This window comes from Bicyclus anynana, chromosome 21 (assembly GCF_947172395.1).
Source record: "Bicyclus anynana chromosome 21, ilBicAnyn1.1, whole genome shotgun sequence".
Lineage (NCBI taxonomy): Eukaryota > Metazoa > Arthropoda > Insecta > Lepidoptera > Nymphalidae > Bicyclus > Bicyclus anynana.
The window spans coordinates 2,582,177-2,598,553 of NC_069103.1; the positions used below are offsets into that span (position 1 = coordinate 2,582,177).

Genomic DNA, 16,377 nt, shown 5'->3' on the forward strand with positions numbered 1-16,377 from the left:
CATGGATAGAGTACTAGGCCGATTTTAACAATTCTTTCACCAATGGAATGCTACATTATCAACAAGTATGCTATGTTTTATCTTTATTTATCCACGGGAACGGGAACTAAAAGGGTGAAACCGCGGGACGTCCAACAGTTACAAATAAAATTAATAATTACCAACTAAATCCTAAAAAACTAACCCAGGATTTCAGAATATTTTCATTTTATTTATATCGGATTTTATGATGATACGAGTAATGTTAATTTGTATAAAATTACTTTTTTTATAAGAGAATGAGGTTGTATCAAATACCTACCGAAAAATGTCGACCAGCTCTCGGAATATAGGAAGATCGATGACATCAAGCAGAAAACAGGTATCCGTGGGATGCAGAAAACTCAACAGTTATGAAGTTTAAAGGTCCTATAAGGATACATAAACCAGCATCGATTGTTGCTCAGCAAATAATTTTTTTTTTTTTTTATAGGTTATGACAATTAAAATTGAGTTTTACAAAACATGGATTAGTCGAGTTGTTGTGTCATAGACCCACTTATAGGTTACCTCAACATGCCACGGAGGCGTAATTTACTCGAATAGATACATTAAAAGACTAATTAGGGAAAAAACTGATTTAGATTTGCGTTTATAAATATAGATATAGATCTATCACACAATTACATTATGAACAGAATTAAACTAAAATAAAATAAACATAAAAACACAGTATAAACTAAAAATAAAAAAAAACATTTAAGAGTTATCCCTTTTGTACTGGGCTAAAAATTATTTTTCTAGTTTATTTTTGAAAATAGGCAATGTGTCACCGGCTATATCATGATGGTAACAGAGCTACATCATATAATTTTTTTTTTTTTTTATTTTTTACAAGTTAGCCCTTGACTACAATCTCACCTGATGGTAAGTGATGATGCAGTCTATAATGGAAGCGGGCTAACTTGTTAGGAGGAGGATGAAAATCCACACCCCTTGAATGATGATGATGACAGAGATTCAGTTAATGTCTCACCTCCTTCTTCTCAAAACTAGCGCCGTCATCAAAGCTATGCTCATACAAAGAGAAATTGTCAACACGATCGCCCAGAACGCTGCACTCGACATGCCCGCCATCAGGTTATGGCTCCCATCTGAGAAAATAAAGAAAAAATAAGCCAAACTGTTATTAAAAACAAACAAAGAGCCGTGATAGCCCAGTGGATATGACCTCTACCTCCAATTCCGGAGGGCGTGGGTTCGGGGACCTCCAACTTTTCAGTTGTGTGCATTTTAAGAAATTAAATACCACGTGTCTCAAACAGTGATTCGGAGGGTGTAGGTTCGAATCCGGCCCGGGGCATGCACCTCCAACTTTTCAGTTAGGTATGTGCATTTTAAGAAATTAAATATCACGTGTCTCAAACGGTGAAAAAAAATCGTGAGGAAACCTGCATACCTGAAAATTTTCTTCATTCTCTACGTGTGTGAAGTGTGTCAATCCGCATTGGGCCAGCCAATAAATCCAACGCTAAATAAGCCTCCGTGGCGCAGTGATATGCGCGTTGGATTTACAAAACGGAGGTCCTAGATTCGATCCCCGGCCAAGATTGAGATTTTCTTAATTGGTCCAGGTCTGGCTGGTAGCAGGAGGCTTCGGCCGTAGCTAGTTACCACCCTACCAGTAACGACGTACCGGCAAGCGATTTAGCGTTCCAGTACGATACCTTGTAGAAACCCAAAAGGGGTGTAGATTTTCATCCTCCTCCTAACAAGTTAGCCCGTTTCCATTTCAGACTACATCATCACTTACCATCAGGTGAGATTGTCTAAGAGTCGAGGGCTAACTTGTAAACAATAAAAAAACAGACTTCCCAAAATGTAATATCTAAACCACATAAAAATTATATTTTATCTGATCACCACAAACCATCACAGTTTATAAAAATAAAAGATATTTATCGATGCGTTTATTGTTATAAAATTGACAACTGAGCTAAAAATAAAATCGGCCTTTGGAGTACCATTAATAACGATGAAATCTAACTAATTTTAGAATACAATACCAAATAAATTGGATCCGAAAATATTCAATAGAAATATTCGATAGTCCATGCAATGTACTAGGGTAACATAACAATACAAGAATAAATTGTTATGGACTAATGGCCTGGAGTGGTCACACTTACACCATTTTGAAAAGCAGAAATATTTCAGTAAATGCTTCTACCTATAGGTACGTATGGTAGGCAATTATAGAGGTTGGACCATGATGGCTTTTGCGAGGTAGGAAGTTTTAACATATGAACTAGATTACTCTTAAAACAGTACGTAATAGCAGATAGCAACATCATTGGCAAATTAATTGCAGAATATTTAAAAGGACAATTCAGTTATCCATATTTTTGCATTTTATCTATTTAACACATCGATCTCCTATTAAAAGTGGATGCACAAAAAACGTCCCCACTCAATGAGTGACAAACACAACTTCTTGGCACTCAATTCAAGTAGTCAGATGCAAATTCAACCTTAAACTCAATCCTTAATGTTGAATTTGCTCTTAATTTGGGATTTTATTGAATATCTCTACTACATAAAAATAAGTCGGGTTTTTCTTCCTGACGCTATACCTCCAGAACGCACGAACCGATTTCCACGGTTTTGCATTCGTTGGAAAGGTCTCGGGCTCCGTGAGGTTTATAGCAAATAAAATTCAGGAAAAGGTAAGGGTAGGGTAAGAGTAAGGTAGAATTGGGTAGGGGTAGTTGAAAGTTTACATCGAGTTTCACGCGGACGAAGTCGCAGGCGTCCGCTAGTTGGATTATATTTAAAGGCCTTTAGGTATAATTTTCTTTACCAATAATTCTAAAACTGTCAAAGTAAAATTGGCCAGTTTTTAAGTGAAATTTTCTACATGATTGTGCGTCCTTTTATTATAAGAGGTCAATGGTTTAACTATAATATTTTAACTGTAAGCGCACGCAGCGAAAGATCTCATGCTGACTAGGGTAAATTTTTGCTGACTAGGGACATAATTTCGCACAATATTCTCAATAAAATATAAAAAGAATTAGTACTTGGACGATTGAGGGTCCCTAAAAGACTGTTACCTCTGAAAATCACCACGGTCCACAGTCCATACTAAGCCTTACCTATACCTTTCTATAGTAGGAAAATAAACTGACAAAACTTTCCCCAATAAATGACAAAGATCTAGCTACCCCTGCCTCCCAAACTATTTTACTAAACAAGTTAAATTCATACGAGGAAGGAGGCATTATTAGCTATTAATACACACATAATACGTTCCCCATACAATGAATACGGCCGATATGAACTAGATTATGCAATATGGGGGAAGAACGTTAAATTGATTTCTCATTAGCCCCATTGCGCTGACTGGCAAATAGGGCCGAGACTCAGCTAAAGCTTTATCGTTCTATTATGATATAAAGCGGGCTTCGAACGCGGATAGAGGGAAACGAATGAGCAATAAGAATTGCTCCATAAGTGATTTGTTATCGGGGAAACTCTACTTAATATAGTAATTAATCCATGTTTAATATCGTAATTAATCCATACCTACTTAATATTGTAAATGCGAATATGAATTTGTTTCTTAGTTATTCATCATTCTAACCTAGTAGATACAGTCTACTATCATCTTGTAGGTATAGCGGTAAGCCCATGTGCCTTTGGTAGGTATGTAAAGTATTAAGAATATTATAAAATGTACATATTGAACATACTGCGGTATAATAAGTAAAATATGATGAAATTTTTATTGTGAATTGTCACTTCAAAAATGTAAATAAAAATGTAAATAAGTTATTAGGAATAATATTGTAAAAAAAAATCGCAAACTATTATATATACTAATTCAATGTCTAGATAGTTCAATAATTTTAAAATCGTTCCATGTTCCACATTCTAGCAAATAAACAATGATTTGGCTTGATTTGATTTAGATCTGAAGATCTTTAAGTTAAGCGGTGGAGAGGTAAAATACTGAGATTATATTAAAAAAAATCAAGAAGTCATTTGCAGCACAGAGAGAGGCTGTTGGTGTTACAGAACGATGTTGATAGTAACAGAGTTTATCATTATCCTAAGCCCTACAACCCGCTTGGGAGCCGCATATGGACTAAGCTCCGTTTCTGTAACCCTCCTATACCCGCTTTTATTAGAAGGGAGGCCTGGTTAACCTTCCTTCAACCTCTAGACTAATTACATAAGGACCAGTATTTTCATAACATATATAGTCATTTTGTGAGGAAAACGAGCATAGATTAGGTCTACTTATACTAAACCAGAAGTTGTTGATGATTTTTTACACCATTCAGCTACACAATAATGTATGTTTACGGAGCTCTTTTATCCACGAACACGATTACAACTATGAAACATCGATACTATAGAAACAGTTTTTATAATCGCAATAGATCGTTGATCATTACTTTGACAGAAAAGTAACGTCTAGCTAGGCAGGTTTTTACGTAATTAGTCTAAGTAAAACCTTGTATAACCACCATAGTCTAAACTCCATAATTGGCTACTGTGCTAACTCGTAAGAGCCAGATCTGACAAACTTTCAATGTTCACAAACTTTCAATGTTTTCAAAATTTCAATGTTCACAAAATGAGGTAGATCTAGCTATCACAGTCTCTGACTCCACAATGTAACTGTGTCACAATTTTATAACTAAACTTTATAGTGAGAATAATTTACTTTACCTCAGTTCCCAACTTCGCGTTCCGCTATCATAAATAACTATTACCCTATATACCGGCGATACAAACGTTGATTACAAACATAACTAGCAGACATAAATAATGGTTAAACAACAATTTAATTGCACACTGCCAGCGTAATATCATGAGGTTTAATTGGTTAATTATTACGCCCATAAACCACCGGTTAACGTTAACCTATCGATCAAAATTAACTACTTAAATGATAAGCATTCTCGTCGAGTTTGGCTTTAGTTTAATGCTACAAAATTTTATTCAAAAAAGTTCAACCGACTTGTCACTCAAAAATTAACCTAAACTAAAATGCATAAAATAACATCTTACCTATGTGCTACCTTCTGATCATTTTGAAGGCGGTGCCAAGCCAGTAATGTTTTAATTCAAGCCGTTCAAATTACGATTCTATGGTTCTTTCAGAAACGGCTTTAATTAAAACACGACACTGGATTGGCACCGCCTTCAACCTCCTCCTTTTTGGAACTCGGTTAAAAAGTGTCTGACTTAACCTGCAGCTCGATTACACTTTACCTGTTCTTCTTTCAGGGTCCTGGTAAGAGAGTGCCTGGATGACGATCTTCTCCGAAGAACCCTTGTCGTTCCTGGAGTACACGCTCAAGCGAAGAGCACCTCCACCCGTCCATAACACGTCGGCTGGCACGAGGAACACTGCTAGCCCATCTAGGATGACAGATGTTTGATTAACACTTTGATCAATCAGATAGGTCTTAAGATAGGTCTTAAGATAGATCTTTTACCAATATTTTAATATAGTTTTTTTTCAGATAGGATGGGTACGGTGACAGTTCGTTTCACTCGTGAAAGTTTGCTGCGATTCACGATAATAGTACGTAATAAGAACGTCATAAGGCAACTGTCACATGCTATCTGAAAAACACTTTAGAGTCAAGTGTCCCCACTTTCTACTTGCTAAACGGTTGTCTATGGATACTGGAAAAATTCACGAGAGTAGGATTTATAATGAAATTACAAGAAAAACTATCACAGCTAACTAGCAATTACTTACTATTTAAGGCGTAATAGTCGATCAACTTAAAAAACGTAGTTGGAAATCGAAAATTGCATACGAATCCCGCTGTTAATTAAAAATTGTCAGTAAGATAACTCAGAGTCTGTGAAAACTAGAAAGATGAAATTTGACGTGGGTATATGTATATTAATTTCTTCCTCAAAATAGTAAAAAGAAAATTAAAAAAAAATAAAGTTTTTGGGGTTCCTTCCCTACAAAATGAGAATATTTTTTTAACGTTTATCCCATGGTGGGTTGGTTATCAGTATTTTTGTATTTATAAGAGACTAGCAGACGCCTCCCGGTATCACCCGCGTGGTTCCCGTTCCCGTAGGAAAACGGGGATAATATTTAACCTATAGCCTTCCTCGATAAATAAGCTATCTAACACTGAAAGAATTTTTCAAATCGTTTCAGTAGTTCCTGAGATTAGCGCGTTCAATGAAACAAACAAATTCTTCAGCTTTATAAATATTAGTATTAGTATGTTAGTATTAGGATTAGTATTAGTATTTATAAATATTATTATTCGTATATTAGTATTAGTATTCGTATTATTATTAGTATTAGTATTAGTATAGATTAAAGTGCTAACTTAGTCTACGAAACTGCTACGCGCAGTGTAGCGCGTAGCCTGAAACGCACTTACAATAATAAACACATTGCCATTTGGTTTAAAGTAACTTGTGTTATGTTTTTTACTAAGATTTGAAGTTTATTATTGGATTCAAGTATAAACTTTATATTCTCCTAACGGGCGCCCGCGAATTCGTCCGCCCATAGACCTCCTTTTTCGTTCCTATCGCAAAATCCGGTCTTAGCGTATACATTCGAACTATAAACTACCTCCCTGCCTTATTTCATTTCGTATTTATACGCGTATTATAAGATAGTTGACTACAGTACTTGTTATATGGTAGGATCATAGACTAACATTGGTTTACAAAATGATATATTTTTGTCTGTCGTGGGCTCTTTGTCTATATAGAAAAAATAGTAATAGGCTACGAGCATATAAAAATAATTCACATGCTTTAATGTAGTTATTGACCTCAAATTACTATTTTTGAATTAAATTAATTTCATCCAGTTTGGCTAAATAGGTTACAATTGAATTTGGCTAGTATCTAGCAAATGGGTTTCATAATAATTTAAATTAATTAATAGATACTAAAACAATATTCGGAATGGAATTTAATTTTATTGTAAATTGTACTATTTATATTCGTTATCAACCCAGTCACTGCTCACTGTTGAGCTCGAGTCTCCTCTCAGAATGAGAGGGGTTAGGCCAATAGTCCACCACGCTGGCCCAATGCGGATTGGCAGACTTGACACACGCAGAGAATTAAGAAAATTCTCTGGTATGCAGGTTTTCCTCACGATGTTTTTCCTTCACCGTTTGGAACACTTGATATTTATTTTTTTTAAATGCACACAACTGAAAAGTTGGAGGTGCATGCCCCGGACCGGATTCGAGCCCACACCCTCCGGAATCGGAGGCAGAGGTCATATCCACTCACGGCTCTATCTAAATTGACTATTATCGCATACAAAATTTAAAATAACATGAATTTAATCGTAATTATACAAAACAACTAGTCATTACGCAATAATAGTAATTGGCGCGCTGTCGCCGGAACTAAAGCGTGTTGTTTTAATTGCGAATGACCTTTGTGCTAACATTTATTGCATTTTGACACGCATTTCCGTTCGGTTACACTTTTATGCTTATTTGATAACACTGAAAAAAAAAAACCAACACTAAATATTGTATTCTGTCTCTATTAATTAGTACAAGATCCGGCATAATAAATATATACCCTCATCTGTTATTTATTTGGAATTAAAAATATTCACATTGACACAATCATTGCAAATACGTTGCCTAGTAAAATTGCCGGATAGTGGTAAATGTTTGTATTTATTTAATCTATTTCCCCTGGAGCCATGTAGTACCTCGATCCTATTTCTACGATCGCAAACGCTTCGACAATCTATACTAATATTATAAAGTTGAAGAGTTTGTTTGTTTGATTGAACGCGCTAATCTCAGGAACTACTAGTCCGATTTGAAAAATTCTTTCAGTGTTAGATAGCCCATTTATCGAGGAAGGCTATAGGCTATATATTATATTATAATTCTTACGGGAACGGGAACCACGTGGGTAAAACTGCGCGGCGTCAGCTAGTTAATAAATATTTATGGGAATGAAATTAAATAATGATAAATAAAATGTCAAACGTAGCTTATCATGATAGTAGGGTTTTTCTTCCAAGCTATCGCAAAGTTATGTCTGGCAAACGACTGCCATATAGCTACTCTAGGCTTGTAGCCATGTGGCACGTCGATTCTCTTTTTACAAACGCTAAAGCTTCGAAAATAAATAAATGTATGGGAATGACATTTGCTATCGACAGATCACTTGGTCAAGTTATCGAACAGATCTGTCATTCTCATACAAGTTATCGCCGCGTTGGCCGCTTTTAAATTAACGTGTTTTTAATAAATAGTGTAGGAAATAGTAGTGTGTGACGGATATGGCGTCGCTTGATCTCGTGTTGGCTTCAGTGTGCTCGTGGCGTTCGAGCCGTCCACATCTCTTGTTGTGTAATTCTTTATGGTTTACATAAGATAGGCGGGGAGAGTGACTTGAGTTGAAAAGGGGAGTGTTAGTATACAGTCAAAAGTACCTTTAACCCTACACACATCGTTCACAAGTACGTGACTTCACTCGAGGTCATTCTCTGCCATTGTAGGGTCTTATTTTGGTTACGGTTTGATTTGTTAATTAAGTTGTCCTGACAAGTGTTGTAAATCATAACCTTTGTTCGACATTAGTTTTCTTATATTTGTAATCACTTTTGAGTCCTATAATATACATTCTTTTAATTTTCGAACCTTCAGCGTTTGTAGAAAGAGACACGACGTTTCTCATGGCTAAAGGCACAGAATTCAACGCGACAATTTAGATATAGATTGCATGTTAGTTTTTATACAATCAGTGCCCGTAATTATGAAAGTTAAAAATACCTTGTTGTAGGTCATTAGGCGTAGAATACAATTTGCTTCAACGGACCTCATTGGAGTAATTACTACCAACTCTGTAATTAATTATATTGGAGCGACTCGGCGTAAGGGAGGTGTTTCACGACGTGTGAATGTGCGAATGAAAGCCTCAGTAGGTACAAAGATATTTTATAATATAGATATGCTTCGTGCCTACAAAATCACTGCAAAAAGTAATTCGAACTTAGCTACTCCACTGAGTGCACACATACATAATTTTGTATTTACTTACATTATATATGTAAACTAGCTGACGCCGTGTGGTTTTACTCGCGTGGCTCCCGTTCCCGCAAAAATATATAGCCTATAGCCTTTCTCGATAAATGGGCTATCTAACACTGAAAGAATTTTTCAAATCGGACCAGTAGTTCCTGAGATTAGCGCGTTCAATCAAACAAACAAACTCTTCAGCTTTATAATATTAGTATAGATATGTATAATTTTTACACTTTCTGAACAGACAACTTGACGTTGTAGACAATATTTAAGTATTATTTGTTTAAATAACTTTCGATGTATATTATGCGACTAAATGAAATTAGGACAATTATGCACATTATGTCCGCCTCAGTTTTGACGCGCTAGTCTATCTGTAGTATAAAATATCGTTGCCTCATATGCTTCCATAGTTTAAAGTTTAAAGTTTAAAAGTTTTTTATTTGAGCAGTTTAAAAAGTACATAAAAACAAAAAGGTGACGGTGATCCCACAAAAGTTATAACTGTGTTGTGGTAATCAACGCCCTTCTACAGAGGTACATGACATGCATACTCGTACAAGCTTTGTTATAAAACATATTTTTTTATACAATTTGTGAAAAAGTGGTACGTGATTGAGTGTGTTAGTGTATGCGTGTATGTGTTTTGTGTGTGTGTGTCTATGTGTGCGTGTATGTGTGTGTGTTCGTGCGTGTGGGTGTGGTGTACAGAACCAGTGTAGTTTACGGAGATCATGATTGTGTGAAAGAAAGGTTACTTGTAGGACCTTAAAAGTTCCTCTGTTTCGTCATAGGAAAGACATTTAATCCACGATTTACATTTGTTTTTACAATTGGAAAAAGTCAAAGGGTAGATGTTGAGTAACTTATTAATTTTATTATAAAGGTTGCTACTTAAGTGGACATAATGACGGCTGGCGATAGCCGTACGGTGTGGTTTAATAGGACAAACATTATAAGTTCTGGCACTGCGAATGGATCTAAGAGTATTTGGGTTATATGACAGTTCTGTGTGCTTACGAAGTACTGTTTGAAGTATAAACAATTGGCGAACAGTAAGTAACTGACAATACTTGAATAATTCGGTAGTAGGATAAAGGATTGGTTTCTTTAGCATAACCTTCAGGACGGCTCTTTGAGCTCTTTCGGCATTAATCATGTGTGTTTTTGCGGAACCACCCCAGGAGGTTATACAGTACGCTAGAATTGACTGAGCAAGGGCGAGATAAACTGTTATAAGACACTCGAAGTCGACTACGTTTCTAATATTTTTAAAAACAAACATCAACTTTCTGACACGAGACGAGACAGTTGAGATATGCTGTTTCCAGGTCAATGAGCTATCAAGTAGTACACCGAGGTACTTAATGCAAGGGGTTCGATTAAGGGAATCGCAAGAGCATGAAAGTTCTGAGCCATGACATTTGTGGGCCCGGATAGTTAAAGATTCTGGGGCTTGAGAGAGTGAGTTAGAGGCAAACGTGACGAACATGGTTTTGTCAATATTTAGTGTAAGAAGGTTAACTTGCTGGACTCAAGAGAGGTTATGGGTTCGAACCCCGCCCACTGAACTATTATCCAAATCCAAACTAGAGACTAGACATAATCCTAGACCTTATAAATAATTGGTGTGGAGGTGTCGATGACACTTCCATGATATGCGGGCGACGAGAGGGGAAGGACTGTGCGGGTATGAAATCGTGCGCGCGGGGCATCGTTACCCCGCGGTCCAACGCGAATGTTACGAACGAATTTGCCAAACTATAACTCAGACACTATTGAAATAATTAAAGGAGAGATTTGTCATTTAACCTAGTGAGAAAGTGCCTTAATATAGCTTTAGAAATTAATTTGGTACACGATTAATTACTATTGATTGGTGTGAACTGTGAAAATATAAATTAACAGATCCCATGATGGATAACTTCCTGTTTATATTTAATACATAATCAATGAATATTAACTTAGTCCGGGAGAGAAGCTCAAAGTATCTATACGTGATTGAATCAGAATCGAGGAGATCCGTAAACGAACCAAACTTATCGATTTATGAGTATAACTCACGAAGTTGAAGGCTTCGGCCGTGGCTAGTTACCACCCTACCGACAAAGACGTACCGCCAAACGATTTAGCGTTCCGGTACGATATCGTGTAGAAACCGAAAAGGGGTGTGAAAAAAGTGTGTATGTTTAAAGGTGTGGATTTTCATTCTCCTCCTAACAAGTTAGCCCGCTTGCATCTTAGACTGCATCATCACTTACCATCAGGTGAAATTGTAGTCAAGGTATACTTGTAACTAATAAAAAAAAGAGTCCCATTTTTAATCGCAATTTTAGTAGATATTTAGAAATGTTAGTCAACCAGCTAGCTTCTATACTTATATTCTAAGAGGTAAAGTTTGCAAGTATGTTAGTTTGTTATGTTGTAGGGGGTAATCACTGGTTCTACCGAAACGATTTTGATCGAATGAATACCAATAGAACGCCACGTTATTTGCGAGTGTCATAGGCTATATTTTATCCCCGGGAACGGCGGCTAAGTGGGTGAAATTGTGGGGAGTTTGCTAGTCTTTAGATGAATCGTTATAGATAAATCTTAAGAATTTAATCGCTATCAAGTAGTTACATCAAGAGTTACACAAATTGAAGAGATTCAATTCGGAGTGCGCGCAAATATTTGATCGAATTGGCGCCAATATTTGCTCCAGTAAGTAACGTGTTTGTCACGGTGTTAGCGTATTGTGTCACTACTCGCTATTGAAGGGAAACACCGGCTTTTGGCAGATTTTCGAGGACATACGATGCTATGCTAATATTATTTGCTAAAATATTTTTTACCGTAACATCATCATCATCATCATCATCATATCAGCCGATGGACGTCCACTGGACATAGAGGCCTTTTATAGGAACTTCCAAACAGCACGATACTGAGCCGCCTGCATACAGCGAATCCCTGCGAGCTGCGACTCGCTTGATGTCGTCAGTCCACCTGGTGGGGTGTCGACCAACACCGCGCTTACTAGTTCGGAGTCGCCATTCCAGCACTTTGGGACCCCAACGTCCATCGGCTCTTCGAACTAAGTGAACTCGTTGAGCTATGTCGGTGACTTTGGTTCTTCTGCGGATCTCTTCATTTCTGATTCGATCACGCAGAGATACTCCTAACATAGCTCGTTCTATCGCCCGCTGTGTGACTCTGAGCCTTCTTATGAGGCCCATAATTAGCGACCAAGTCCATAGGCCCATAGTTTTACCATATAGTTGAAGCTAATTGAGAATTTATACAATAATAAAAGATATTATAGGTAAAGAGGTAAAATTTGATTTTTTTGTTCGTTATGGACAAGCTCTGAAACTATTCGAACGTATTTTTAAACTTTTAACCGACTTCCAAAAAGGACTCCTCCTTTTTGGAAGTCGGTTAAAAGTTTAAAAATACGTTCTACGTTCTGCTGTGTGTATGTTTTTTAAGAATGAAAAGCTACATTGCCAGAAAGTAGCATTAGCTATATTTAAAGCCCGTAAACCCAGGGGAATGAAAAATACACGGTTGAAATCACGAGGGTCTATTAGGTTTAGATATAATATTTTCAGGTAAAAAATCGGTTTTAAAAATATTTATATTAATTGAGAATGAATGAAAATAATGTATTTGTCACTGTGAGTGTATTGTGTCACTTCCTGCTATTGAAGGGAAACACCGGCTTTTGGCAGATTTTCGAGGACATACGATGCTATGCTAATATTATTTGCTAAAATATTTTCACCGTATAGTTGATACTAATTGAGAATTTATACAATAATAAAAGATATTATAGGTAAAGAGGTAAAATTTGATTTTTTTATTCGTTGTGAACAACGTATTCATAAACTTTTTAACCGCCTTCCAAAAAGGAGGAGGTTCTACGTTTGGCTGTATGTAGGTATGTTTGTTTTAACAATGAAAAGCTACATTTTCTCTCGCAAAATCCATTCTTAGCCGGCCTATACTAATTATGAACTACCTTTCTTCAATTGTTCAACTTCGTAGGTCAAGCAATTTTTGAGATATCTCGATGTTTCGCTTTTATATACTCAGAGGCACAATTATCCGTCTACTTTAATTTACGTGAGACACGAGATATTAAAGTGGGTGGATAATTGTGCCCCTGAGTATAATACGTGAGACGCGAGGTATTTAAGTGGGTGGATAATTGTGCCTCTGAGTATATATTTAGATTAAAACACTCTGTTAAAATATCGACCTAATTTTATTTTAGCTATCACTGATTCTTAATTGATGAAAATTACGGATACATTATTTTTGAGTCACTCGGTAAATATATATAGTACCTACTATAGATACGTACTCATACCTAATGTTACAAGTACCTACTTGGTAGTATTTATGAAAACCAGTTAATTACTAAAGAAACAGTAACTTACTTGTCTCATTCGCAGTGACATTGAACCTTATCCTCCCAGTAATAGAGTCCAAAGCTTCTAGGACCACCAATTGCGGTAGACCTCCGTCGTATCCAGCCACACAGCGGACCTCCAGGTAGTCATTGACCTCTTCCTTTGCTGAGTCATCAATCCAGGAGGAATCGTTGCCGGTGAAAACTGTGCAGTTGCGCGGTGGAGAAGGGCGAGCTATGACAAATCAATACATATCTTATCTTCTATACTTATAATAAAAGTGGACAAATTCTATACATTACTTCGCAATTTGAGATTTTATTTATACCATTTGTAACACCAAACGTTACCGTGGCATAACGTTCTACTAGCGCCATCTAGAACTTATAATAAAACTGTAAAAGGTCAAATTCTGTACATTGAAGCTATTTTGAAAACTTTTGTTGGGGGCCGTTATATAATACTAAAAATATTTATTTCGATTTTTTGTTTGTCTGTCTGTCTGTGTTATTTTTTTTGTTTTTCGGGCATCACGTTTAAACTACTAAATGAATTCAAATGAAACTTGGCACGGTTTAAGATTATAATACAGAGAAGGTTATAGGATATTTTTTATTGCGAAAATAAGATCAAAAGGGGGTGAAACAAGGGTTGAAAGTTTGTATGGAAAAACCTCCAATTTTAGAGTTAAAAAAATAGGAAATGTAATATGATTCAAGAATTTTTAAAATTTAACCCCTACAGTGGTGAAATAGGGCTTGAAAGTTTACATAGATTTCCACGCGGACGAAGTCGCGGGCGTCCGCTAGTACTTAAATAAAAGTGTCTGTCTGTGATTACACAATTGTGATCCTACAAACAATAGACATTTTAATCGACTTCTAAAAAGGAGTTTTTACGTTTTACTAGAGGACGCCTGCGAGTTCATCCGCGTGGAGTTTTTCACAAATCCCGCGGAAACCATGGATTTTTCCGGGATAAAAAGTATGTGTTAATTCAGACTATAATTAATATTATTTATAATTAATGTAGAATTGAGTTATGTCACACATCGCACGATATTGTCCTGACGATTATAATAACAAAAAAAGTCAAAGTTTAACATTTTTTATTAAAAGTAGATATTTGTTGACGGTTTAAATACAACGGTAAAGTTATCTGTACTAATATTATAAAGCTGAAGAATTTGTTTGATTGAACGCGCTAATCTCAGGAACTACTAGCCCGATTTGAAAAATTCTTTCAGTGTTAGATGGCCCATTTATCGAGGAAGGCTATAGTCTCTATTTTATCCCCGTATTATTCCCCTACGGGAACGGGAACCACGCGGGTGAAACCGCGTGGCGTCAGCTAGTACTTTCTATTCTCTCCTGCACGACCTGGTATTTTATTTTCAAATACGTGCGATACTTATGTCGTCGTAACGTTTTTAGTAGGTCGGCATCTGTCGATGTCGGTGATTTTTGAGGATTTTTGGGGGGCGGATATTATAGAGGCGTTAATCTATACTTATATCTGGTTCATATCATGGGCGTACCAATGGGTAGTAGAACTGTATGAAAAAAATACAACCGCCATGCTTATATCTATCGCCAAAAGACTGTGTTCCGATCCAAAAGGCATAGTTTTCGGTTAAAATCAGGCCAAGGAGGCATATCTACGTCACCTATAACCACTTGACTCCTAAATGGACGACCGGTCGCCCATCGTATCCGTTACGTGACATGTAAAAAAATATAAAGTAAACTAAGGGCAATAGGCGAGCACAGTATCGTGATCCGCGCGATAGAGGTATATAAAGATTTTTTAAATGGCTCACAACGGTAGATTAAAACCGCATTCTCTGACTGTCGTCTTCTTCAACGCAGACGGGCTTTTCGATAAAATACTTGCGGGCAGTGAATGGATGAAGAAAAAAAAACGCGTCATAAATGGTCCATTCGTTTACAAGATACAATGCCACTTACAGATATACATACCAACACATTACACTGACACCGCTCTTGAAAACTAACTCTTTCCCAATTAGTCAACCTAGTCAAATTGCCAACAATATTCTTTAAATTAAATTACAAATCGACAAGGATCGTTTCGAAAGTACAAGGTTCTAATAATAATAAAGCTGTTATACCTAATTATTGATCGAACTATTGTTGACCTTCGAGACTCGTGAAAGGTTCTGACCTATATAATTTAATAACACTTAAAGGTTAGAGGCTAAAATTTAAGAGGAATATAAATTCCCTTTGGTATTTTACTGATTAGTAAAACCATTTGTTTTAGTAATAACTTCAATATTTTGCTAAGCCTAAAATACTAAGATTCAATAATAAGAAAAGTAAACTCCAATAATTTAATAGTAATAATAAAACATACTTTCAGTAGAACCTTTGGAAATCGGTTAATGAACTTTTTGTAAAATATTTATCACCTTTATAACTCAAAAATGATGTGTTTGCTATACGGAACCAGTGAAGAAAAGTCGTGTTTGCTCACTAAGTGAAATAAAAATATTCAACTCCTTTTGTTTTTGTCCATAGATAAGCGCTAGAGATTTCAATGTCAAGTTGTTTGAAGAAGGTCTGCCGATCCGCATTGGGCCAGCGTGGTGCACTATTAGCCTAGCCCCTTTCATTCTCATAGAAGACTCGTACTCAACAGTAAGCCGAAAAAGGGTTGTTCATGATGATGATATTTATAATTTACACTTATATATTTATAATTTACACTTACACACACACACACACACACACACAAACACACACACACACACACACACACACACACACACACAAACATTTATTTTTTAATGTTAATATAGGTACCCGAAATTGTATTGTAGCCTTGTATAATATGTATATTCTTGTAATCTTTGTGGCCTTAGTTTTAAGCCTATGTAATCTAATAATTATGTACCTACTGTTACGCTG

General features: G+C 36.2%; 1 protein-coding gene across 1 annotated transcript in view; it reads right to left on the bottom strand.

The window, feature by feature from the left end:
• LOC112046945 (hemicentin-2-like) overlaps positions 1 to 16,377 on the bottom strand; it is a 202,424-nt gene that overhangs the window by 3,155 nt on the left and 182,892 nt on the right. Inside the window, exons 14-16 of the mRNA XM_052888103.1 lie at positions 13,475 to 13,681; positions 5,263 to 5,412; positions 1,016 to 1,133 (exon numbers count right to left, since the gene is read on the bottom strand). Coding sequence (XP_052744063.1) covers positions 1,016 to 1,133; positions 5,263 to 5,412; positions 13,475 to 13,681 — 475 coding nt within the window. The remainder of the gene's footprint in view (positions 1 to 1,015; positions 1,134 to 5,262; positions 5,413 to 13,474; positions 13,682 to 16,377) is intronic.